This window comes from Coffea eugenioides, chromosome 2 (assembly GCF_003713205.1).
Source record: "Coffea eugenioides isolate CCC68of chromosome 2, Ceug_1.0, whole genome shotgun sequence".
NCBI classification, from domain to species: Eukaryota; Viridiplantae; Streptophyta; class Magnoliopsida; order Gentianales; family Rubiaceae; genus Coffea; species Coffea eugenioides.
This window is the reverse complement of record NC_040036.1, coordinates 71,616,535-71,641,702: the sequence shown is the minus strand read 5'-3', so window position 1 is coordinate 71,641,702 and position 25,168 is coordinate 71,616,535. Positions and strand designations below refer to the sequence as shown.

Sequence of the window (25,168 nt, the reverse complement as noted above, 5' to 3'; positions counted from 1 at the left end):
ACTTACCACCCCAATCAAAAAAAAAAAAAAACTTGAATGATTAATGTTCCTTAATTATCCATTTGAGTTTTCGCCTTAGGTGAAACCTTAATTATCATTTTAGGCGAAACCTAAAATGAAATTTAGTTTGCTTTTAAGCATTTGAGTTTTTTTTTTGTAAGAAATATTCTATTATACATAGGGCGTTTTATGCTAATTGAATTATTTGTCATTAAATAATAGATGTAAAACCTTCATTGTATAACAATCATTAGCTTGGATCTTTTTGTTTCCTTCCTAGAATATAGGGGTATGTTTGAATATTCATTGACGGTAGTCATTTTTATCAACGTGTGAGTCAAATAACTTACCACCCAATAAAAAAAAACTTGAATGATTAATGTTCCTTAATTATCTAGCTAAATAATAGTTATATTCTAACACACTTTCGTCTAGTAATAACATATTATATATTGCAAACACCACTATATCTATTTTGAATTTGAATTTGAATTTCTTAAAAACAATAAAACTAATAATTTACCATAGTTATAATTATAACACGTTACAGATTCACTCCTCAACATAGAAAAGAGAAGATGAAAGAGATAAAACACAAGAGAGTAAAGCACTAACGTTGGGCAGTAGTAGGAATACAAAGACTTGATGGGCCATTTCACAAGAAAAGCTAAAAGTAAAAAACGAAAAAAAAAAAATGGCAACCGTCTCTCACGTCCTTTCTTGTTAAAGCCTCGAGGTCAAAACCACCACCCACCACCACCACCACCAACAACTAAAACAAAAACAAGAAAAACATCCGCAAAAACTCTTCGCCGCGGTTTTCTCTCTCTGTTCTGAACACCGATTTTTCTTCAAATTAATGCTTTTTAATAATCTGATCGTAATAAATTCTCGTCAGCGGACAGCGGCGGAGTCTACGGCGGAGGCGGAATCGGACGGCGGAGGCGGCGGCCTCAAGGGCCTGAAGAAAGAAGTAGGAGGAGGAGAAGTAAACTTGTTGGTGTTTTTAGTGTTATTTTTCAGTTCCGGTGAAGTGCCGGTGACCGGTAAGATTTTGCTGCGGTGATTATATTATGAAGAAAGCCTCGAATAGCATCAATAATCAGAATAATATCAAAGCTATTAATCATCATCATGGCAAGAATGGGACTTCGCCTCGGACCAATGGATTTGTACCGAATTCGCTAAAGTTTATTTCGTCTTGTATCAAGACGGTGTCGTCTAATGTGAAGTCTGCTGGTGTATCCGTCGCTGGTTCTATCGCCGGTGATTCGTCAGACGATCTCCACAAAGACCAGGTATGGTATTTTTTCTGCTCATCTGTCAAAAAAATTCATTTTTTTTTTTTGGGGAGAAACTTAAATATTTATTTATTCTTGGTATGCAGTATTTGTTTGTGTGCACTAGGTATTTGGATTGTGATCGCCTTTTTGGTAAAAGCTCTTGACTTTTTTTGAAGTTGACCCACATTTCTAGGTTTTTTAAGTAGTTAGGAGGATATTTTTAGGTGGGAGAACTTGGGGAAAATTGGCAAGTAGGTAAAACAGCGATTGAAGTGAAAACGATGTAGTTAAGAGGAAGATTGTACGAATAGGATTTCATAGTTAAATGTAAAAACTTTGTTAAGAAAAGAAAACAGAAATATTGCAAATGAGTTGTTTAGAAAACTAGAGTTAACTACATCCTCAAAAGATTGTATTGGTTCCGACAGTGACAATGGTGACATTTTGATTTGAGTGGTTGGATAGTTGTGTATTAGCGCTGGTCTTAGTGCATTGCAATGAAGTGATTAATTGTTTAGTGGTTCCTTGTTTTGTTAGGCTGGACGAGATTAATGATTTTCAAATACCAGACGCCAAAGGGTTGATGGCGATACCATATGCCTAAAGTAGAATTTTGGAGATTGTTACAATTTTCCCTTTTGATCCACAGTTACCTTGGTTGAGATTCCTAATTTTTGAAATTTGGATAATTTTGAATCTGTTGAATGTTCTTCATATATGTCCTGATGCTGCTTGTCCAATTGGAGCAATTGTGCAGCTTAGAAATGAGTGTCCTATTCCCGTGAAGGAGTGTAAATCATCTGATCCTTTATTCTTTGTTGTTTCAGTGAATGGATAACACGTGTTCCAAATGTTGTTTAACTATGTTGGATGTCTTGCCAGGCTTCTGCCCTTTCTTTTTTTGACAAGCAAGTATTCCTGATCTGCATTGAAAACCTGTCAGATTTGATTGTCTAATCGTGTCCCTCCTTACGTCATCTACTTGCCATCTCAAATATTTGCTGTCCTCCTCTTGTATTGCCTTTGACATAAACTTCGCTGACGATATCCTCTTTTAAAACTAGGAGAGAAAACGTTATATTAGAGGCTATAATAGAAATGACATACAACTTGGACTACCTTATATGCCACGTTAACTTCGCTTAAGACTAGAAGAGAAAACATGATAATAGAGGTGTAATTGAAATGGGTGACAACTTGAACAACTTCATATGCCTAAGTCCTACCATATCAAATCTCAATCTAGCTTTGAAATCTCAATGATTACTTGATCACGATGTAGTCAGCCTGCCTCAGATTGCGAGGATTTCTGTATTCAAGTTTTGCTAATTGAACTTCTCTAACCGATGATGCTTGGATATGAAGTAATCTGTATTCAAATTTTGCTAATTTAGAGGATCATGGATGCGTATGCGTGTGCTGTTCTGCTGTGTGTGATCTTACGTTAATTGTATCATTTGATAGGTTTGGAAAAGTTATGTAGGTGGTGGCTGCAAATCCTTCTAATTATCATTTTAATTGTATGATTAAAAGTGTAGGTGGTTTAATTTTTTACCTATTCTTTGTTTATGTTGTTCAAATTATCATATGATACATTAGTATTTTATGTTTGGGGAGTAGACTGCCATAGTAAACACAGATAATATTGGATATTTGCACATCTCGCTCCATCAGCAAGCTTGCTACTGTTGCACCTGGGAGCTTGGCTTCCTGTTGGAGAAAGATAGATTGAAGAAATAGTCGAAACTAGTGTATGTGATTCCCAGACCTCACTGTTCATAAGTGCTGAGTAGACGAGCTTTCTTCTAAGAGAAGAGGGCCAACTCCCATGCATCAGAATGTTGTTCTGTCGAAGTACATCTACTTTGCCATTGCTGCAGAATCCTTGGCATTGAAAAAACTCTTCTGGCAAAGTTTTAGATGTTTGTAACTGCATTTATTTCTGGTTAATATTGAATATTGAACTTTTGATATCCCTTCTCATTTAGACACTCTTACAGTCTATAATGCTTCTTTTTTCTCTTTAAATGATGCCTGTTTATGATCTTATAAGTGACATTTTTGGTTGATATTCTGTCATTCTTTCTGACCAGAACATTCTTTGCTTTCTTTCCAGGTTTTATGGGCTTCCTTTGACGGAATAGAACTTGGTTCTTCTTTAAGACGTGTTCTTCTTATTGGTTATTCCAATGGTTTTCAAGTTCTTGATGTCAATGATGCATCTCGTGTCACTGAATTGGTCTCAAGGCGCGATGATCCAGTCACATTTTTGCAGATTCAACCTATGCCTGCAAAGTCTGTTGAGCGTGAAGGATACAGGGCCTCACATCCGATGCTGTTGGTTGTGGCAAGTGATGAAGCAAGTTATCCAGGTCCAGTTCAGAATGGCAGAGATGGATTTGTTGATCATCAGTCAGCAAACATTTTGGCGTCTCCTACAACTGTTCGGTTTTACTCCTTAAGGTCTCACAACTATGTCCAAGTTTTAAGATTTCGGTCAACTGTATATATGGTTAGGTGCAGTCCGCAGATAGTAGCTGTGGGTCTTGCAGCACAGGTAAGCATCTAGTTGTGTTATATACGTGTTTTCTGCTCTGGATTGATTTTTAGTTTTGAGATGACCATGTAGCAAATGTTTGTCATATGTTGTAGAGAGTGACAGTTATGGCATCCATGGATGCTATAATCTGTCCCTCACAATTATACATTGAAAGGCTCTACTAGATAAGGTTATTCTTTTGCCTTATAGATACGATGCTATCATTCTTCGTTGCTGAAGATAGTTTGAACTAAAATATCTAATTATTTTAACTTTCTCCCATGATGTTGCAAGTTTCTTTGATTATGGTGCCAAAGGAATGAGATAGGCTTTCAGAAAATTGGTTAGAAGATCTCAAAGGCGAAGTTTTTCATTTTGGTACATTGAACTCAATTTAATGGTAGCATGAGCCCATGTAGTCTTGTTTATTAAACGTAAATAGCTTTTAAGAATTTGTTACTTCATTCATTATACAGTCACAATTGTTTGACTTACATTTTACTGTTCCTGGCAGATATATTGCTTTGATGCACTTACTCTAGAGAACAAGTTCAGCGTGCTAACATATCCAGTACCTCAATTGGGAGGGCAGGGTACTAATGGGGTAAACATTGGCTACGGTCCAATGGCTGTGGGCCCCAGGTGGTTAGCCTATGCTTCTAATAATCCCTTGCTGTCAAATACAGGACGCTTAAGTCCTCAAAGTCTAAGTCCTTCTCCTGGTGTGAGCCCTTCTACCTCACCTGGTAGTGGAAACCTGGTTGCTCGTTATGCAATGGAGTCGAGTAAACAGTTAGCAGTTGGATTAATCAATTTGGGTGACATGGGCTACAAAACTTTATCAAAATACTGTCATGAGCTCCTTCCTGATGGTTCGAGTTCGCCGGTGTCATCTAATTCTAACTGGAAAGGTGGAAGGGCTACAGCACATTCATCTGAGACAGATGCTGCTGGGATGGTGAGTGTTTTAAAGAGCATACTGGAATAGTTGAAATTACTGAATTTTTAATGATTGTAATTACTTTGTTATCTCATAAATATCTGGATAGTATTTTGCCATTACCTGATTAGTAGGATTGTTTTCCTAAATTGGGATCTTATTATGGTAAGTAGCGGATAGGTGACATAATGAAGAGCAGTTTGTACTCTTTTATATTAATTAACTTGTTGAATAATATTTTTCTCTTGAATCTTCAAATGCAGGTTGTTATAAAAGATTTTGCTTCAAAAACAGTCATATCACAGTTCAGGGCACATACAAGTCCATTATCTGCTCTCTGTTTTGATCCAAGTGGAACTCTTCTTGTTACAGCCTCTATACATGGGAACAACATAAACATATTCCGCATTCTGCCTTCTAAAACACAGAATGGGTTAGGCGCTGATAACTATGATTGGAGTTCTTCTCACGTGCATCTCTACAAACTTCATCGTGGCATGACTTCAGCTGTATGTATCTTGTTTTTCTATTTTTGTTTGTGCATATTGATAAGAATTCTGCAACATGTTCTCCTTGTAGATTATTTACCACTAGTTATTGTTCTATTTATTTATCTTCTCCTGTGTTCGATTTTATGTAACAGGTAATACAAGACATTTGTTTTAGTCACTATAGTCAGTGGGTTGCTGTTGTATCATCACGGGGCACTTGCCATATTTTTGTTCTCTCACCATTTGGTGGTGAGACTGGTCTTCGATTACAAAGTTCTCATATTGATGGTCCCACACTTTCTCCAGTTCTATCGATGCCTTGGTGGTCTACTTCATCATTCCTGATAAACCAGCAGGCTTCCCCACCACCACCAGTACCTCTCACTCTCTCTGTAGTTTGCAGGATAAAAAGCGGGAATTGGCTGAATACAGTAAGCAATGCTGCATCTTCTGCTGCAGGGAAGGTTTCTCCAACCTCTGGGGTTATTGCTGCTGTGTTTCACAGTTTGCTACACCAAAATAGCCAATCTGTTTCCCCAAATGGGAAGGCTCTAGAGCACCTGTTAGTTTACTCACCTTCTGGTCATCTAGTTCAATATGAACTGATGCCCTCTCTTGGGGGAGAACAGAGCGAGTCTTCTCTGAAAAATGGGACAAGTTCAATGGTGCAGATGCAGGAGGATGATTTGGGAGTGAAAGTTGAACCTGTCCAGCGATGGGATGTTTGTCGAAGAGCAAATTGGCCTGAAAAAGAGGAATATATTCAGGGTATTACACTTGGGGGACGGGAAGCTCCTGAGGCATTCATGGACACTGCTCAGCCGGAAGATAACGAGATTGGAGAAAAGGATGCTGTGAAACCACATGACCGATCTCATTGGTATCTCTCCAATGCTGAGGTGCAGTTGAGGTCTGGGAGGATGCCAATATGGCAAAAATCGAAGGTATTCATTATCATCATGCAAGTATATTACTATTATAATTTGTGCTGATGCTTACTTCACTTTTTAGATATACTTCTATACAATGAGTCATGGTGGATATGAAGAGCAGAACTTGGTGGATGTAAATACTGGTGGAGAAATTGAGATTGAGAAGATTCCTGCTACTGAGGTTGAAATAAGGCGCCGAGAGTTGCTGCCTGTATTTGACCATTTCCGCAGAATCCAATCTGATTGGAGAGATGACAGGTAATGAAGTGGCTACTTCGTTACTTTCTCTGGCCTGAGTAGCAAACTTAGCATGTTGAAACTGTTAATCTTTAGTTCAATTAAATGAATGCCTGCAAGATTATCTTAAGAACGAGATTGTTATTTTTTGTGTAAATCTTCAATGCTAAGCAGATATAGAATAAAGGTTTTGGTGAAACTGGATAATTTACTTTTTCATCTGGAAAGGTACAAGGTACTTATAAAAAGACAGGGATAACTTCAAATACTTGATCAATCAAGGATTTAAAGGTCTTTGAATGTTGCCAATTGGTTGCATCTTCATAGAATTTGTTCTTGTGGGTTGTTGAGGTGTATGTGGTGTGGAAATCTGGAGAAAGATGTGTTTGGGGCTGGGGAAAGAATTTTATTTATAAAAATTTTTGTTACTCAGATAGAGTTGCTGATATGGTTTAGAATAATTGGAGAAAACTAGTGATAATGGCACATTTGATGTGTGTGAGATTTATTGACATTCTCATTTTCTTAAAGTATTAACAAATGACAAATTAGTTTTGCATTTCAGGTGCATTTGAATTTTCATTTGTTTTATGCTAAACTAGTAGTAGGCGGTTTCCACATGTAGTGGTTGTTGAAGCATTAAATTTTAGAGTGTTCTATTTTTTAGAAAAGAGAAAAGAAAAGTGAGAATTTGCTTGTCTTATAGAACTTTCATAAGTAGGATTTTTTGTGTTCATTTGGCTGCAAACCATCCCTAAACACCTTGCTTTCCTTTGGGATACATCTAGTATATTCACATATTGTATCATTTTTTCTTCATAAATTTCGAAGTTACATAGAACAAGTATGGTCTTTGGAAAGTTTTGGATATTGTATCATTTCTTCTTCATAAATTCCAAAGTTACATAGAACAAGTATGGTATTTGGAAGGTTTTGGCTTTTGCACTTTGAATGATTGGAAACACAATAAACCAATACCTGTAGTGAAAAGCAAAACTTTGTTTCCAAAAATGCTGCGTGATAGGTGCAGTGTCTTTTTATAAATTATGATCAAGTACCTTGCAAAGTGATTTCTTATTGATAATGTGAATAAGAAGCATATTTTAGCCTTTGTTCTTTACTCTTTTTTTTTTTAAGGTGGTGGAAAAATAAAATCTTCTTCACAAGAATTTGTAACTTAAACTACCCCAGTGTTGTACTTGAGATTGGATCAGTGAGATTTAATTTGTTCATTGAAACTGGTATAGCATGTTCTTTTAAACAAGAGTGAACTTTTTGATGATAGATTGGCTTTAGGCTTTGATTTCCCTTTGTTATGTTGCATTCTACCTTTACTATTGACGTCCATCCTAGTGAAAATTATGTAATAGTTGATCCTTGAGGTTGACCTGTGATATTTCCTGAACAATTAAGGATCTAGGAGGCAAGTTCCTCTTGGTTGATTATTAATCAAGTCTATGAGAATCTTTTTTTAAGCTGTGAAGTGGCTGTACCATTCTTCTTTTGGAACATAACATTTGATCTTAATCCACGTAGGATTATTGACAACAGATATTTCTCTTTTGTTTGCTTCTCTAGCTCTTTGAGCACACTAAACAATGAAAGAAGGATATGTGCACATGCTTTTTATGTTGCTCAACATATTGCATTGCCCACTGGTCTTGTTAATATATACCATTGTATTCTTTTGCTTCTTTTTTCTTTTCTGCTCATGAACAAGGATATGGTGTTGTCTTGGTAAGTTGGGAAATTTTCATCTTTGTATGACTCCATTCCTTCCAAATTATTGACATTTTAATGGCTCAAGCTACTGAATTGGATTTTGCCTGTTGCAGGTTTCGATCATCATCATTTGGTTCCCATACTGGTAAAGATAAACTAGAAGATAGTGTAGTCTCTAATTCTAAACAGATCTCGCCTGCATCAACCAAAAAGATACCTGCAGGTATCATTTTTCTCACTGACGTGATTTGATTGTGATGATAGTTTGACTTACTTCCTAGTTACTGATAGATGTTGGTCAAAATTTGTCAGGTTTTGCTAAAGCATCAGCATTTCTTCATGGCTTGGATCACATGGGTGCATCAGATTCTGGTTCTGATGGCTCAACTGTGGATGAGAATGATGGTGTAAGGAGATCAGGTTCTGTTTCTTTGAACCGTAGGTCTTCAAGTTCCCCTGAATCATCTGCTAAAACCATGAATTCTCTTGAAGAAAGTTACATTGTAAATAGACCATCATCTCCCAAGAACGGGCCTCTTTCTACTGAAGGAAGCACTATAAGGGGGTTTGTTCAGTCTCCAAACAGCACCATCACTGGTGAGCTTTCAAACACAAGCTCTAATCGGTCAGATGCGAGTATGAAGATTATTGATGAGGGGCCAGTGCATGAAGATATGCATGACCCTGTAGATTTTGGACAGTACTTCCAGGAGGGTTACTGTAAAGCATCAGCCACTAATGTTTCACATGAGTTGAGTGAAGGAGTTACTGATATTGATAGCAGTAATAGTCCTTGTGACAGAGAGAAAACTGAGGAAGATGTGGAAAGTGATGGTATGCTTGGAGGTGTATTTGCCTTTTCTGAAGAAGGTGTGCAATCTGAAAAGCTGTTTTGTCTGTTTTGTCAATTTTATCAAATTTTAAGTTGTTTCACTGCTAGTATAGTGATAGGACCAGCCACAGCTGGTAATCTGAAAACTTTTGGTGCTTCACAGATGAAGCTTCTTTGCATGCTGTCTCTACTCTTATGTTTCTGATAAAGCCAACATGCTCGCCAATTTTTTCGTAGGTTGATGCATGACCTGATGATGCCAGCCTTGTGCCACCGCCCAATGTTGAGCAGAAGGTTGGCAGACGAAAGAATGATGTTCTTCCAGTACAGCTCCCCAGAAATGCTTACTAACATATTGATGTGAATGTATGACTTATTCTTGGCGTCCCCTTGTGTTGGCAGAGTGAAAGTGCCTGGTTGGGAGTTCTTGTGTATATATGGTGTATATTAAGTTCATGATGCAAATGATGTCTGAACATTCTCTTTTTCTTCCCCCGGTGTAACAATATTTGTTCTTTCAAAGAAAAGAAAATAAAAGAAGTATCCACAAAAAGAAAAACCAAAGACAGAAAAGGTACTCTTCTACAGTACATTGCATTTCCCTATTTGAAAATTGTTCGTAATTTATTTTTTTTCGGTTGCGCTCTTTCATTTTAAGAGAACTTCTTCCAGTTGTGACATTTACATATTTCTTCGGAATTTTTTAGAAATGCAGGTTGAAGGGTCTTTATCTTCCACAAGTTCTTCTTATAGAAGATTGGTGATCTTGGGAAAGTGAAACAAACAAACAAACATGGCGGAATAGATAGTTTTTGGTACGCACAATAATGCTTTCGTTGACAGAAAACTCCACTGGTTATGTATGTTTCCCTAAGTTTACAGAGTTTCTCCTTATAACCATGCTATACATCTTTCTACAAGAAATTCTTAGGAGATCATGTTGAGGTCTGATGGAAGTCGGCAATGCCTTGTTATTGAAGCTCATAATTTTAAGGATTCCTTAGTTGCTTCGGATGAAAATTGACATCTGAAAAGTGAAAAAACCAAACTGTATTCAAGGTTGATATACTAACAAGTGATCAAGGTTGCTTATCAAGTTGGTTGAACAGATCAACAACTAGTCTTCAAGCTGGTTTAATGAATTGGTTTGTAGATAATTTCAACCTGTAGTGTGTGACATAAAAGGTTGTGCTGCCTTGTTTAGAAGGCGAGTTTTGTGGGAGTTTGTTTAAAATTTTACTGTAACTTACTGTAGAAGTTTTTAAAATTTTTTTTGAAATGTGTAGATTATTGAATATTTTGAAATGTATAATTTAAAAATTTTGAGAAAAATTTTGAGATTACTGTAGCTAAAATTTTTAAAAAACTTGTAGCAGATAAATTTGGCAAAAACTTGAAGCACTTTTTAAGATGCTTAAATTACATTTAACTTATCATGTAAATACACACACGTAATTATTGTCTCTTTGCATTCAGATATTTTTCCGAATCAGTCTCTTACCAAAAAGTTAACAGCTAAAACTATCTTAATGAGTGCCATGGGATACTTGTTGGCCAAGCTCTCTCTCTCATGTAAATATTAAATAAAAGTTGAATGATAAGTTTCTACTCTTTAAAGAATGGGGGAAAGAAATCTCTTTTTAAGTTGGATAAGAGATTGTTATTATTATTTTTTTGGCAAATCTCATATACGGAGGAGAGATGCCAGCCCTAATTTTATTAATCAAAGCACGGGAACTAGAGAGGACCAAATAAGACCTGTATACGATAAGAAAGTTTACTATTTCCTGATAGAAAGGAGCCTAACCGAAGGAATTGAGACACTATCGAGATGAATGGCTGATCTGACATAGCTGGGAAGACTGTCCTCCGACGTGACAACCCTAAATGAGACGAAGCTAATGCATCAACAGCCGAATTAGCCTGCCTAAAGACATGATGCAGATAAACTCCAAGACCCGATAGCAGAGCCCTTATCAGTCGCAGCACATTGCAAAGAGGCCAACGTGCCAAAATATCAGACGAGACCATTGTAACTAATGATTTCGAATCCACCTCGGCCATAAACCCTGTAATGTTTCTTTCCTGGCAATAGATCGAACCAACCAATAATGACATAGGTTCAGCAAAAACAACACTAGTCTCCCCAAACTCCTTGTAAAAAGCAAAAACTAACTTGTCATCATGAGACCGTAGAAGACCCCCTCCAATTGCTCCAGACGAAGTAACACTAGCATTCGTATTAAGCTTAAAGGATTGTCCAACTGGCTAGGAGATTATTTGAAACATTATTATTAGGAATAATTAATCATGGGATTGTAATATTTTTTAATATGTGATGTATGTGAGATGCAAAAGTATTTGAAAGGATAAAAAGATGATTGAAAAACGTGTCTGTTGTGATGCAAGTAAAATAATATTTGAAGTAAAATTGATATTCAGTCACACCCAAATATTTTATGTACATGATGTAAATAAAAGAGAGGCAAATTTCTACTGTCGTCACTCCTATATCCCCATTCACCCTTGGACGCCCACATTTTCTATGGCCACAAGCTTGAAAAATGTTGGCTGCGCATGCTGAATGAACAGCCATTTTTGCTGTACATTTTTGTATCCATTAGGAACGCCCATCATAATCTATTTATGGCTTTTATGCTGTGGTGAATGCTTAGGATACCTACTCAATCCTAAAATGCTGTGATGTTTTGGCTTCGAGTGGTGTCTCCTACATTAACTGGGTCACATCTTCTTTCTTTGGTGTCCCATTAGATGCCCTTCATATCACACCAGTAGCAAGACTTAACATACAAACACCAGAAGTGGTCCCCTAAACTCCTGTAGTCCTATATCTGACTGGAGGTACAAAGTCATTAATGGATCTCTGGCTATCCATGAATCCAAGGCCTCTTCAATGGAGGGATTTTTCCTCCTAGGTAAAGGGGTAGAAAAGATACTTACATGTGCAAGACCAGCCATTTTGTACTCCATAACTTCTTAATGGTCTTAAAACATTTGCTAAATTGGGTTCATTTGTTTTTTTCATCGGATGTAAAAACTAAAATTATGTAAATTCATCTTAAGACTAGATACCACTTTCAAGCTTACTTAAAGATGAAAAAACATGAATGATCTTGAGTTGTATTGCTTGAAGTACTGCTATGTAGCTGTAGTTTTCAACACTAGTGAAAGGAATGCTCCTTCAGTTTCTGTACAAATTCCCTGAGAACTTGCACTGTAAATTAGGAGAATTATTTCTACTAATCTCATATTACGTGTATCCAAGATAGGTTTTTTTTTTTTTTTTTTTTTTTCTACTCAGGGGGTATCCGGGCTTCGAGTATGCCGGACCCGACTAATCCCCCTGAGACCCGAGAGGAGAGGTCCCATTCCCTCGAATCGGTAATCACTGGGACTCGATTCCTGGTGGGAGAGAATGGACAATGGGACCTTAAGAGGCTTCCTGTGACCAATCGAACTGCCCAGAAAGGCTACGTGTATCCAAGATAGGTGCTCCAGACAAACTTGCCATTTACTATTCACTCAAATCAGTGGGACAGTGGTTACTACATATCAAAGGATGTGGACATAGGTGAGTTGGATTGCAAATTTGGCCTCAGTCAAAATTACCCACATTTCAACTTCTTTCTAACTTGTTAGGTTGCAAGAAACAGACGGAAAAATAGAGGGATTGAAGTAACTCTTTCACGAAAAGTAAAAGATGACTATTCGCAAACAATCCCTTTTTCTTTTACTAAAATGGCTGATCGCTCTGTGGTGTCAAGAAATGTATTTCACTTTTTACTCCCTTACATTTTCTGAAAATCCAGAAAGTAGTCTTTTAGACTTTAAAGGTGAGTAATAAAACAAAAGAAAAAAAAGTTGGACCACCTAGTGTTCTTTTCTGTAGTAAATCCTGAAGAGGGACTCTTGCACATTCTTTAACATTGACATGTGAACAAAAACAAAATAACAAACACAAATCTGTAAGAAGAGTAATGAGACCAAGTCAGAATAGTACTGCATTTGCTGTCAATTTCAGGGTTGGGATTTGGATTTGCAGCCAACTGCTCTAATTTGCATTTGCATAGGGAGTTATATCCATAATCAGAATTGCTGTCATCATTCTGCTTTGAATGCAAAATGCAACCAACCCTTGTGGCTGACTGGCAGGCATTAGCCATATGTGTAATATGTCCCCTACACAATTCACTCAACATAAGACACGTTCTCACTTCTGACAAAACTACAGAATGTGAAGATAAAAAGTATCAACACCAAAATGAATATGATGAAACTGAAGGGTTTAACTTTACACCCTGGTTGAAAGTGTCAAGCCAAAACCAGATGCTGCTAGTGGCCTTTGGGGGGGCCATCTTATATAGCAAAAGTCCCTCTCAGGATAAGTTAAATGCCAACCGCTTAATCCATATACCAAATACCAACCAACCAAAACATAACACCAATAAACCACAAAGGAAGCTAGCTACCAAAAGATTAAAGGCGTTTTGTGAAAATGTCAAGAGATAAGATGAAAAGAAAGAGTAGGTAAACGGAACATAATTCATGTCTGTTAAGAAATTGAGTTGATGGTGATGGAAGTTCCAGAACATTTAGTATAGAATCGGTTTTTAATATAATTAGAAACGGTTCTCATCTGGAACTTAGCTTACGCAAAAAAAAAAAAAAAATTATTCTTGGATCAAAGTGTTTAGATTGCACATTGAAAATTGAGTCCGTGAAGTGACACACATTTATAATGGATCAAAATGTACTGTTTGTGTAAAATCAAGGACTTCTAAGTTTATGCTTTAAAATATATGTGCATTCTTAGCAAATGGCATTTTAATGTAAAAAAAAAAAAAAATCTCCAACTTGATTTAGATGTATTAAGGGTCAAATAAAAAATTCAACCAATTAGGTTGCAGAAAACACTTGATTTACATTTCTTACTCACCACATTATATGTTCGAGTATTGAAAAGACAAAAATTCACTTTCACAGCATTTTAGTTGTTGAATTTTGCCGTAAAGACAGAATCTGCCGAAGAAAATCTTGGAGATATGATGTGACATAGTTTAGCACGCTTGGCAATTCATGCCCATACCTCCATGTACAGACAAATTAAGACGTTGGGAACTAAAATTAAGAGAAAAAATTCTTAAAAAAAAAAAAAGTAATGTGAGAGAAAAAGGACAGATAGTTTGCATTTCAATTGAGAGTTAATTTTATATATATTGTCACAATCGTATATATATAAAATTTGATTTCAAATTTAATATAAAATTAATTATTATATATCCAATGATGGGTTCATGGCTTCAATTTGCTAAAAGGAAATAGTTAAAAGAAAATGTTAAACAAAGAAGTGGTGGCATGATGGCATCATATTCTGGATCTTGCAAAACAGCTTTTAATATTTCGAACTTCGTTGTTGCTACCGAAACATTATGAGGTGAGACAGAGAGGAAGGAAGGAAAAGAACAGAAAACAAATCCGGGAGAGAGTGTGAAAAAGAAGGGGTGGAGACAATCCTACAGACACAGAGACAATACTGGATCAATCATCAATGTACTCAGTCCCCTCAGTTCATTGAATTCATCATCAAATCTTGCCCTGCCCTCTCAGTGTCTTGAGCTTTTCCGAGAAAAAAATAAAGAGCTCCAAGAGGAAAAGTTCATATTAACTTATACAGCTTATATATATAGTCTTCATTCAATAAGCTTCCAACCACTACTTCACAGTACCTGTGAGCTTCAGTTGCAAAGCCAGAACGAGAATGGATGGTGTAATTCTGTTGCAAAAGCAGTTAGTAGACTACTCAACCTCCCTCTACAAAGAGGTAAGCAAGCATTTTAATCATTTGGATCATTTCATGATTATGCCTTCCTTCTTTGATTGGATCAGGTTATTCTGATTATGATTTCTGTTTTGTTTTTGAAAAGGGATTTCTTGATGATCAGTTCAAACAGCTTCAGCAACTGCAAGATGAAAGCAATCCAGATTTTGTGGTTGAAGTTGTGTATCTTTTCTTTGAAGATTCTGAGAGGCTTCTCAATGAACTCTCCAAAACTCTGTAAGCACTACATTATCCGGGCGTTTTTCAATGGTTTTGCTCCTTCGCTTGTTAACATATTCAATGAGGTTCTATTTTCTAGCAGATGTTTGCTAAATCTGATGTTTCTTTGTGTAGGAGCCAACAAATTGTGGACTTCAAGAAGGTTGACGCACATGTTCATCAGTTGAAGGGTAGCAGCTCCAGGTAACATTTGCTAGTTCTCATGTATTTATGGATTTCCTTCTTTAAGTTCTCTGATCCTTTAGAAGTTCAAGACAAAGGGTTGTGATTTTTTGATCTACACCTTCGGCGTGAAATGGAGAGGAGTACTGATGCATCTTCAGTTAGTTCTTCTGCATCTGTGTCTGTACAGTAATTGTACCTGTTCAAACCAAACTCTATACATCAGAACCATATGTGACAAAAGAACTGTAGGCCACTAAATACATCTAGAAAAATTCAGTCCTCAAATGATGAATTTGAGGTACTTTTCAAGGTTTTCTCTACCACTAATGCTGAATTATCTGAAATGACATTGTACTCATCTGACTCTTTATTTTGGAGAAATTAAGGAATAAATTTGGTTATTTTGTAGAAGGCCAAAGGACATCAGATAATTTGATCTCTTCAACAATTTCTTTCTTGATCTCTTGCCTTCCTAGTCATCATTTAACTGAAGAAAATGAACTTTTGTCTTTCTGCAGCATTGGTGCGCAAAGGGTTCAAAAAGTATGCATTGCCTTCCGTAACTATTGTGAAGAACAGAACACTGAAGGGTTAGTTTTTTAGATTAGTATTGCTTGTCCTTACTCTTAGCAGCCCACAGAAAAACTTTAAGAGAAAATTTTATTGTTTTTGAATTTTAAAAGCGACCATCACTTAATGTTTACCAACGTTTACTCTCAATGATCAATGAACAGTGGAACATAAAATATATTGATTTATAGGTGCTTAAGATGCCTGCAACTAGTAAAGCATGAGTACTCCCTTGTGAAGAACAAGCTTGAAACAATGTTCAAGGTAACCATGTGAAACCCTTTTTTTTTTTTCAGAATTAATAATTTCATGTTTACAATTATCATATATTTTTCTATTAGCTGGAGAAGCAAGTTTTGGGAGCTGGTGGATCAATTCCTATGCATTGAGATCTACTGAAGTTATCAATTTCATTGTCCAGAATAAACCAAAAATAAAAAATAAAAAATCAATGCCTGTAGCTTGGCTTCTGAAGAGTTTTTTTTTTTTTTTTTAAAAAAACCCCCAGATACCAAGAGGGGTCTATCTATGATGTTTTAGAGATTGAGCTGAAGCTATATTGTGTTGTTTCAAAGTGTGAGCAAAGAGAGGCAATGTGAATAGGCCCTTGCAAGTGCTTTTCTCTAGATTACAAGTTGTGAAGTTTTGCTTGCTTTTTCAGAATTTCAAGTGCAATTCTTGATTTAAAAAAAAGAATATTGCAAAGATGTTTGTAGTAGTTCAAGGACTGTCTCAGAATTATTTCTACTTTCATTGTCTTTATTTCCTCATAGAAATGCATGTGGTGTCCAATCACAGAATGAGATGATTTGTGTGTTTTAACTACTTCCTGCATGTGCATGTCATTTTTGTATGCCAACTTCTTGTCTCATCCGGGCTTGTTAAAAAGCTGGTTGCCTTGGCTGTAGATGTTCTTCCAACTCTTAAATACGGATTAACTTTTCATGTAATAAATAGGTAAATTTACCCTTAATAGTCATATTATGAGATATAATTTATAAATATAGGCCTGGTATTGTTCTTGCATAAACCCTTTAATTTACTAGCTAGTTGAATGCAGTATTAGATTTACTTTGCTTTTTTTTTTTTTTACATATTACTATTCCCTTTGTTCCATCTACAGTTTGAAGTTAATTTCAACTACTAGTACAAATCAACGAGCTTCATTATTTGTTATCCATATATTCAGAAAAGGAATCTAAGGTTAACTTATTTTGTACAACAGATGGCAATTCTTGGTCCAATCTTTGAGTCAAATGTGTACATCATCATCTTCAGTTTTGCTAATATCTTACAACAAATGATTGCTTTCCTAACTCAAACAAGAACTCCAACTTATGTTTCCCTTCCATATGGTTATTGCAGTCCTAACATTTATAATTCGCATCAGTTAATTTGGATGGACATTCAATTTTTACCATGTTGGCTGAAAGTATTTGGATGTGAAATACTACAAATAAATAGTTGTCATCATTAAGAATTGCTTTAATAATTTCCTAACAAAGTAAATACCTTTTGGTTTATGTAGTTTGATATATATTCTAGACTTGCACAAACAGTTTATGAGCAAGTCCAGGCTCAAATCAACACCTAATAATTATTTCTCTCGTATCAAGATTATGTGTGATCGTATTAGAACAGCTCTATAGGTTATTAATTAAATGAATTATCAACAAAAACATAAGTTAATGAGAATATTCGTTCAAGGTTTAGATTCTAATTTGGGGAAGGATATTGAAAATTCTTGAAAAGATAACAGACAAAAAGTTGAGTTGTGCATAAAATATGTCCTAACTGGTTGTCTGCTTCTTGTAAAATTTTCTATGATCATATAAAATTCTTAGATTCCATCTTGAAAACAAACAACTAAAAGCCCCCGCAAAAATAGAAAAGAAGTCCAAAACGAATCACCAGAAAATGGAAGCAAAGAAACGATAAAGTCTGATTTTATTTGTACATTTCCAAATTAGCTATTCAAGTTTGCAGGCCATGCGGGTTCTAACAAATTTTTTTTTTTTTTTTTTGTTTGTGTGTGAAATTTTGGGAGTGATTCATTGATTAAAACTAATAATCTCTTTTCATCTCAACTACCAATGGCTTCTAAAAATCTATGTTAATCAGCCAACCTTAATTATGGAGTAGCTTGTCCTCGGAAGTTGGATATTATTTAAGTACTTACTCCATAATTTGGTTTAAGTGTACATTGAATCTGCTACCTTCATAAAGGTCAACTGTTATTATTTGGGATAGCATGTCTCCCGGTCTGTTGGTTGGTAATGTGCTCTAGAAGCTTAAAAAACCATTAAAGGGAAAAGTGCTCCTCAAATTATGCAACTTTGAATTAATGAATACGATTGTTTAGCTGTTTAGTGAGAATCAAAGTCAAGAAACCAATCTTTTGGTAGATGAAAATGGATGGTGGTTTGGTTTAGAGGGTTCTAACTTCAAAGGTCTAGAATGAGAATGACAATTCCATTTGGTTGAAACTTGAAAGGTGAAAATATATGTAGTGGTGCAATGTTGAGAATCATACATTTCTCTTTTTTTCTCTTAATGCCTACTTTCTGAGTATAGTGGAGCTAGCTAAGCAAAAAAAATTAAAAAAAAGGAAGATTAACTTAAGTTACGAGAGAAAAGAAACGAAGAAAAAAAGATGGAAATGTATTCGACTATTGGGATTTTTGGAAAAGAATAGCAAGAAAAGGTTATGAGCATTCATTTGTTACACTTCCACAAGCGTAATATACCATTATTACACTTGTTTGATGGACAAAGAGAAGAATTTATAAGAACTACCATTGAATAAGAATCATTTTCTCAAAAAAAAAAAAAAAACTAGCTTAACTGTTGATGGCATTACAAAGTTTCTAATTTCTTTTGTTTTCTCTTCTTTCCAGTCCAACTAAAATTACCACAATGGAGAAAGTAGTTTTAGTTCTCTCTTAAAACCTTTCTTTTATTCCCATTTGTTTCTATCCAAATAAAATGCTGGTTTTGCTTGTTTTCCTCGTACACCGTATCGATCAAAGGAAAATTTCATTACCTCTCAAGTTTGTTATGATATTGCTGTCACCTACTAACGTTTGTCGTATTGAAAATATTAGTTTTGTTTCTATACATGCATACATACATATATTATATATATATATATATGTAGACAGACAGACACACAAGGGATCCTTGTTTCATCTATTTTGTGTAATGCGGACTTGGAAGTAGTTCATATTGATGCCTATAGGCATCTTGACATTGAAACAAAGCAATTTGTATGACCGTAGGTCTACAATTAATGACATTTGTATGTATTTGACTCATATCTGGAATCTGATTATAATTATATTATGCAAAATCAGGAAGCCCGTGCGCAAACAGTTAAGGTTACAGCTCAAACTGTTGACTTAGATTAACATCTTTGGACAATGTATATAGTCTTTAATCTAATCTATTGAATTAACCAAAAACAAGAAACAAAAGAAAAAAAAATAAAAGGCAGCAAAGTAGAAGCCCTTCAAGTTAACAAGTTGCAAATTCAATTCCACTGATTTGTGCATTATAGTATATGCATAACCAAGAAGGTTCAAGCCCTAGAGCCCCACCTTAGTTTGAAAATGGCTTCAAAACATTCCAAAAATTTGGGTAAAGGTGGGAGTGAAAGGTAGAAAGAGAAGATGATATCAGAGACGAAATGCATTGAGATCTACGCCAAGCAAATAATTAAGATTGGAGTTTGACAGATTCAACGAAACTGAGATTGCAATATGTGATTTAGGATAATAAACTACATATTGGTTGTCTTACACCCTATTTGTTTGTTCTTCTAACACATGCATGGCTTCTTGCTTTGCTTGATAACAAAGAAAAAAATAATGTACCTTTCTAGGAATTTCTTTGGAATCATTTCAAGGTATAATTATATTATATAGGATGAGATTTCATTATCAAGATTGAGATGGACAAATCTCAGAGTCATATTGGTCTATTTACCACAGAATTTGCACATGATCCGGTATTTAATTTTAAAAATAGAGTAATTTCCACTCGATTTGATGTGTCCGATGAACTCTTGTCTAAGCATATATCTGAAAGCAATTTTCTTCATTGCTTCAAAAGGGGGAATTTGCAGTTTGTTAAATTTGCTAACAAATTGAACCCTCAAAAAATTTTCTAAAAGAAATATGCATTTGTTTATAAGATGAGCCATAATCTTCCAACTAGGAAACACAAAACATGTATATAATATATGGTTAGAATCATCTTTCTTGCATATATGTACATCAAAAATGACAAAGTACACGAGTTAGTACGTAGTGTGAGAGATTTTCTTGGCTACTTTTCTTTGAAGAATTCTTAACACTATATTGTTTGGATATTTCGAGAAAGAAATGTTTCTTTACTGATATTCTTATTTCGGTAAGAAGGCCAAGATTCCATCCAAAACTCCTACGAATATGGTGTGCCAAAATACTAACAAATTGCGAAATGAAAGAATTCATCCAAAACCGTACCTAATTGAATCAGCATTTTAATTATTTCTAAAGAAAATTCTAGTCAATGTAATTGAGTTATATAGTTGCTTAAAATCCTAGAAATTTTCTTTTTTGAAAAGAAATCCAAGAAAATATCTTAGGAGTATGTTTTAAAAAAAAGAAATAAGAAGCTACAATAATAAGATGTTATAGTTTTTGTTTTATCGTGGTTCTAGAAAAATGCCAGAGAGGAACTCCACAGAGGGGGTAAGTAATTCGTATGGAAAGCATTGCAGTACTCATGACCCTACCAGACATCACGCCTTCTATCTGTCTTCTCAGACACTAATTACACAAAACCCCGTGCCGATACCACGCCTTTGAAAGCTTGAATGACCATCTCATGGAAGGCGTTAAATTTTGCATAAGTTCAAGTACCACTCCTCCCAACGGCTAAGGAGTAATTGTATGTTTCATACCTTCAAGATGACACTTATTGCATCTTCAAGTGCAAGGATTCATAATTAATTGCTAAGTGCTCATTAATCAGTTGCTTAAGATCAACTAAAATGATCAACAAAGGTCAAGTCATGTGTGTTTTAAGAATAATCTCTCATTAAGGAGAGAATGTGAGGATCCTCATACTTTTTCTTTTTGTCCCCTAAATTGAGACAGAATCATGCCTCTCATAATGAGTATTCTTGTATGATAATTCTGCTCAAGCAGCATTTAATCCTGTGATCAGAGTAGGACTTTTAGAGATCTCTTCGTTATCAAATTATAGTTGGGAGTAGGAAGAATGTGAGAGTGGGTGGAAGGGTAAAATTTTTTTTTTTTTTTTTTCAAAAAGCAGCATTTAACCTTTCAGATTACAGGACAAGAAATACTAAGAGTCTGTTTGATAACATAAAAAAGTGCTGAATCTGAGTTTTTTCAGACATTTAGATGTTTTGATTGTTTGATAAATGAAAATCTATTTGATGAATTTGTTAAGTAGTGCTGAACTTGTATGTATTATTTTCAGCACAAGAATCTTAACTGCATGCTTAATTCTGATAAGAATCAATAGAATTATTTCAATTACCTTATCTTATCTACCAAATCTACCCTTGTTTGTTAATTATGTTCAAAATTTTTATCTAATTAAACAATCTAATATTCTCTATGTAATGATTTTCTATTTCTTTTTTCTCCAATTTGAATGATTTTCACATCTTCTCCATACTCCTCATATAATATATTTCATCCTTTATAATAATTTGATTTAAAAATAAATATTGTCATTTTTTCATACCTAACATTTTTAGCTAGTTAAATCATAGGTTCTATTTCTTTTCTGGATGAAAAGATATAAGGGCAAATTTGTCAAATTTAACTTATTAAGCATTCGGCTATAAATGTTTATCATATATTTTTTTAGTACTTAAAATTCAGCAAATTAATTATTTCAGTATTCAGATTTCAGAATTCAAACTTCAGAATTTAGATTCAGTTCCTAACTCTAGTCATGATTAGCGTTAATGATTTTTCATTAGTGTTAATGGGCACAAGGGTTGGCCTACATCAGACACCAACAGCCGAAAAGCAGATCTGGGCCGTCTGAGCCTACCAAATTAAAGTGCACCGTAAGTCAAGATGAACACTATCTGGAGGAATCTGGGCACGTGGTTCATATTTAGATCTTCAAATATCCTTTAAAGCATGTTCCCAGACCCAATAAGTTCGGCCCAGATCCACACGGAGACCAGCTGGCTTGCGAATCTCTTTACCGGATCCAATCCTTTTTGGTATTTTGTGGAAACAAAGAAAGTTAAGTCGAGGAGTGTTTGTTTTAGTAGTTAAGGTTGAGATTCCAAGAATTAAAAATTTTGTACTCTAATCACCTTATCACCTTCCTTCAAAGGAAAAAAAAGTTCTCCTTATCACCTTCCTGCTTCTGAATGCTTAGATTTGATGGGAAAAGAAAACCAAGTGAGAGAAGATAATTCTTTTCTGATGTTCGGGAGTTGTGGAGCAAATTGAAAAAAAAAAAGGAAATGGAAAGATTTGGATGGATCACTCTGGCAGCTATACTTAAACAACAAAAAACTTGGAGCAATTTTTATAAAATTTTTTAAAATACCACTTTTATACCTAACTGTTTATTAAACAAAATTTTATTGACATAATGTATGCAATATCATTTCATCTTTTTCCTAAACTCCCAAATAACATCAAAACTAAATATCTTCTTTTCTCTCTTTTTTTCATAACTTCAGAGCTTTCTCTTCTTTTCTTTTCTATTCTAAACTCCCAAAGTAGTTGTAAATCTCACCCCTCCCCTGTTAGAAATTTTTTTTTTTTAAAGCAGACAGGAAAAGTTTATGTACATTGGAGATATAAAACAGCAAGAAGAAATCAAAAGTACCCACAAAGGGAAAGATTGTGTAACAATATGTATTCCTCTGAATGGTTTGATCTTTGTGGTACATTTCATCTTTCAAACCAGGTGTTTTTGTTCTTCATTAAAGCAGAGTTTTCGAGTACCTGACATATGATTGGATAAATCTTAACATACTGAATTCGTATTCAAACTTAAATTTCATTATCTAACTAGTTTGACGCTTCAGCGGAACCAAATCTTACACTCAAGACCATATGGTCTTTGTAACATTATTGTTTTAGTTGCACATGTTAATATTTTCTGGTTTGAGCAAATTCCCAATATGGTCATTTCCAACAGTGATAGGTACCAATGGGAACAGATGAAACTATAGTGATCCCACAATTGTAAGAATCTTTAGTTTAACAAACAAAAATAACACAAAGGCTTCTGAGATGGAAATACAAGAAAAGTAACACCCCCAAAATGTAACAAACATATCACGAATAATAAGAAACTCTGGGATCCATTCTAGTTAATAGCATTTCCTATTGCATGGAATGAAAACAATCCCATCTGACTTTTCTTAGGTAAGCAAGTTAATTTTATTCAATCAATGACAAAGGGATCACCAAGCAACAAAAGTTACAGGGATAGTAACAAAGTCTAAATAGGAAGTGCTGATAAATTCAAGCCTACTTGAGCTTGAAAATTAGTCTATATAATGATGCAATAGTTCATCTACTTCTTTTATTTTGGTAATTACTCATTTGAAATTGGGTTAAAGAATCTGATCATCATTGTACGTATTTGTTGACAACTCATATGAAAGACTGAAAACAAGGGAGTATCGAACCCCAAAAGGCTGCTGATGCATCATTAATGAAATAGCTGAAATCAGGCGATCCATGCAATAGAAAACCGGGCAAAGAAATGATAGTGCCAACTTATAATAATGATAATTAAAGAGTAACATTTGGATGTGCTTTCTCAATTAAGACCAAGGAATAGAACTTAATTCATGGTGTTTCATGTTTAAATAATCTTAAAATTGTATGACTTGAGGACAAATTTTGGTAACGGGACTTTGTCCATCCACATGCTTGTTTATCATACTTGAAGGATGTAACATATATTTGAAAACTCAAAGCACCTTGCATAGAAGGTTTCAATATTGTTGTATGAATTAATGGCTAAAAAGATCAAATCAAGAATAACCATAGTGACCTTTAATCGTGCAGCATGTCAAAGGCATTAGTCCAAGAGAAAAGTTAACAAATTTCTTCAAGAACTAGCTGATTCGCCAAAAATGCATGGTAAAGACTTCAAATCAGGTGTTCCTCATCAAGATGGAGGAGGGCTTGGGCAAGGCGTTCGCAGTGGCTTTCCACATAATCCAGGATTACCTGAAAAGCTGCTTGCATTGAAATGGCCATGGACATCAGGAATTGGACCGCTAAAATTGTTGTACGAGACATTGAATGCTCGAAGATTCAAGTAGTTAAACTCAGGAATTCTTCCACTTAGATCATTGTTATCAGCAAGAAAGCCAACTAGGCCTGAGATTCGCGGCAAATCAGGTAGCTCCCCAGAGAAGACATTGCTTGAGATATCAAGCATTATTAACTTGCTTAATTTGGAAAGGGAACCTGGAAGGATACCTGAGAAATTGTTTCCTCTTATGAATAGGCGCCTTAGTTGGCTACAGTTTGATATCCCTTCAGGTAAATTTCCGACGATTTGGTTGTGATTCAGGCTCAAGAGAGCTAGTGATTTTGCTACACAGAGAGAATTAGCATCAAGAACTCCGCTGAGATTGAGTTTGTCTAGATGTATAATTATGACACTCTTCGACATTGCGTTGCAAACAACTCCTTGCCAAATGCAGGGGTCTGAGGTTAAATTCCAGCCCCAGTTTGCACCCCTGTTGATGTTTCCAGGAGAAATTTGGATCATGAATCTGACTAAGGCTTGCCTTACTTCTTCTGTTTCTGATCTAGAGACTGAGAAGAGGAGAAACAACCCCATTAAGGCAGCCCAGAAGAGAATTAATCGACCCATTTTTACTCCTACTTTGGCATGCTAAACTTGATTAACATGCCCACTTTATATAGAAGTTTGCTTCTTCATGGACAAAAAATTTGCATTGTAATCTGCTGAGATAAAACACTACAACTTTTCAAAAGGATATATTATAGCATGACTAAATGAGAAAGCATGCTAGACTCATCATAAAATATAGCAAAAAGTTTAGATATAACTTTCTTTCGTTTTTCTCTTATTTCCTCCATTAAAACTTGTTTTGGTTCACCAAAATTGCCTCGCCATTCAAGCAAACTAGAGAGGCTTCCTGTTTTCTTTAATAGTCAACTAAATCACTTCTCCTCTATTGATCACTAATACCAATTTTGGTTATTAAACAAAATTTACTAACCCTATTTTAATTTTTGGGAGAAAAATGCATATTAAGGGCTTATAAAGATGTGTTTTTTTTCCCCTTTTGTTGTTTTAGGGAATGTATATATATCATGCAGATCTTTCTTTTTCTTC

At 35.2% G+C, this 25,168-nt stretch overlaps 3 protein-coding genes across 4 annotated transcripts; 2 read left to right on the top strand and 1 right to left on the bottom strand.

Annotated features, from left to right (window-relative positions):
* The first annotated feature begins 778 nt into the window (after positions 1-778).
* On the top strand, positions 779-10,139 carry LOC113763078 (autophagy-related protein 18h). 2 transcript variants are annotated; one of them, XR_003467302.1, is made up of 10 exons: positions 779-1,298; positions 3,400-3,840; positions 4,337-4,780; positions 5,026-5,271; positions 5,406-6,197; positions 6,265-6,443; positions 8,258-8,367; positions 8,457-9,014; positions 9,214-9,550; positions 9,684-10,139. XR_003467302.1 is itself a non-coding variant. In XM_027306777.1 (9 exons), the coding sequence occupies exons 1-9, from the start codon at positions 1,074-1,076 to the stop codon at positions 9,216-9,218; spliced, it is 3,000 nt and encodes a 999-aa protein (XP_027162578.1). In that variant the 5' UTR covers positions 779-1,073; the 3' UTR covers positions 9,219-9,566. The 2 variants fall into 2 exon arrangements, 1 of the variants encoding a protein (XP_027162578.1); XM_027306777.1 differs by lacking the exon at positions 9,684-10,139 and having other exon boundaries at positions 9,214-9,566.
* Positions 10,140-14,347: 4,208 nt separating this feature from the next.
* LOC113762424 (histidine-containing phosphotransfer protein 1-like) lies at positions 14,348-16,514 on the top strand. Its single transcript, XM_027305875.1, has 6 exons — positions 14,348-14,818; positions 14,922-15,052; positions 15,170-15,238; positions 15,739-15,810; positions 15,982-16,054; positions 16,132-16,514. The coding sequence occupies exons 1-6, from the start codon at positions 14,756-14,758 to the stop codon at positions 16,177-16,179; spliced, it is 456 nt and encodes a 151-aa protein (XP_027161676.1). The 5' UTR covers positions 14,348-14,755; the 3' UTR covers positions 16,180-16,514.
* A 7,448-nt stretch (positions 16,515-23,962) lies between these two features.
* LOC113760189 (probable inactive receptor kinase At2g26730) lies at positions 23,963-24,679 on the bottom strand. The gene has a single exon (XM_027302756.1). The coding sequence runs from the start codon at positions 24,677-24,679 to the stop codon at positions 23,963-23,965; it is 717 nt and encodes a 238-aa protein (XP_027158557.1).
* Between the last annotated feature and the right edge of the window lie 489 nt (positions 24,680-25,168).

What these genes read in the sequence shown, in the direction of transcription:
- LOC113763078 (XM_027306777.1), top strand. Translation starts at nt 1,074, where the DNA reads ATGAAGAAAGCCTCGAATAGCATCAATAATCAGAATAATATCAAAGCT. An exon ending in ATCGTGGCATGACTTCAGCT is followed by an intron (nt 5,272 to 5,405) that starts GTATGTATCTTG and finishes TTTATGTAACAG; the next exon opens with GTAATACAAGACATTTGTTT. An exon ending in AACCAAAAAGATACCTGCAG is followed by an intron (nt 8,368 to 8,456) that starts GTATCATTTTTC and finishes AAAATTTGTCAG; the next exon opens with GTTTTGCTAAAGCATCAGCA.
- LOC113762424 (XM_027305875.1), top strand. Translation starts at nt 14,756, where the DNA reads ATGGATGGTGTAATTCTGTTGCAAAAGCAGTTAGTAGACTACTCAACC. An exon ending in TTGAAGGGTAGCAGCTCCAG is followed by an intron (nt 15,239 to 15,738) that starts GTAACATTTGCT and finishes GTCTTTCTGCAG; the next exon opens with CATTGGTGCGCAAAGGGTTC. An exon ending in AGCTTGAAACAATGTTCAAG is followed by an intron (nt 16,055 to 16,131) that starts GTAACCATGTGA and finishes TTTTTCTATTAG; the next exon opens with CTGGAGAAGCAAGTTTTGGG.
- LOC113760189 (XM_027302756.1), bottom strand. Translation starts at nt 24,679, where the DNA reads ATGGGTCGATTAATTCTCTTCTGGGCTGCCTTAATGGGGTTGTTTCTC.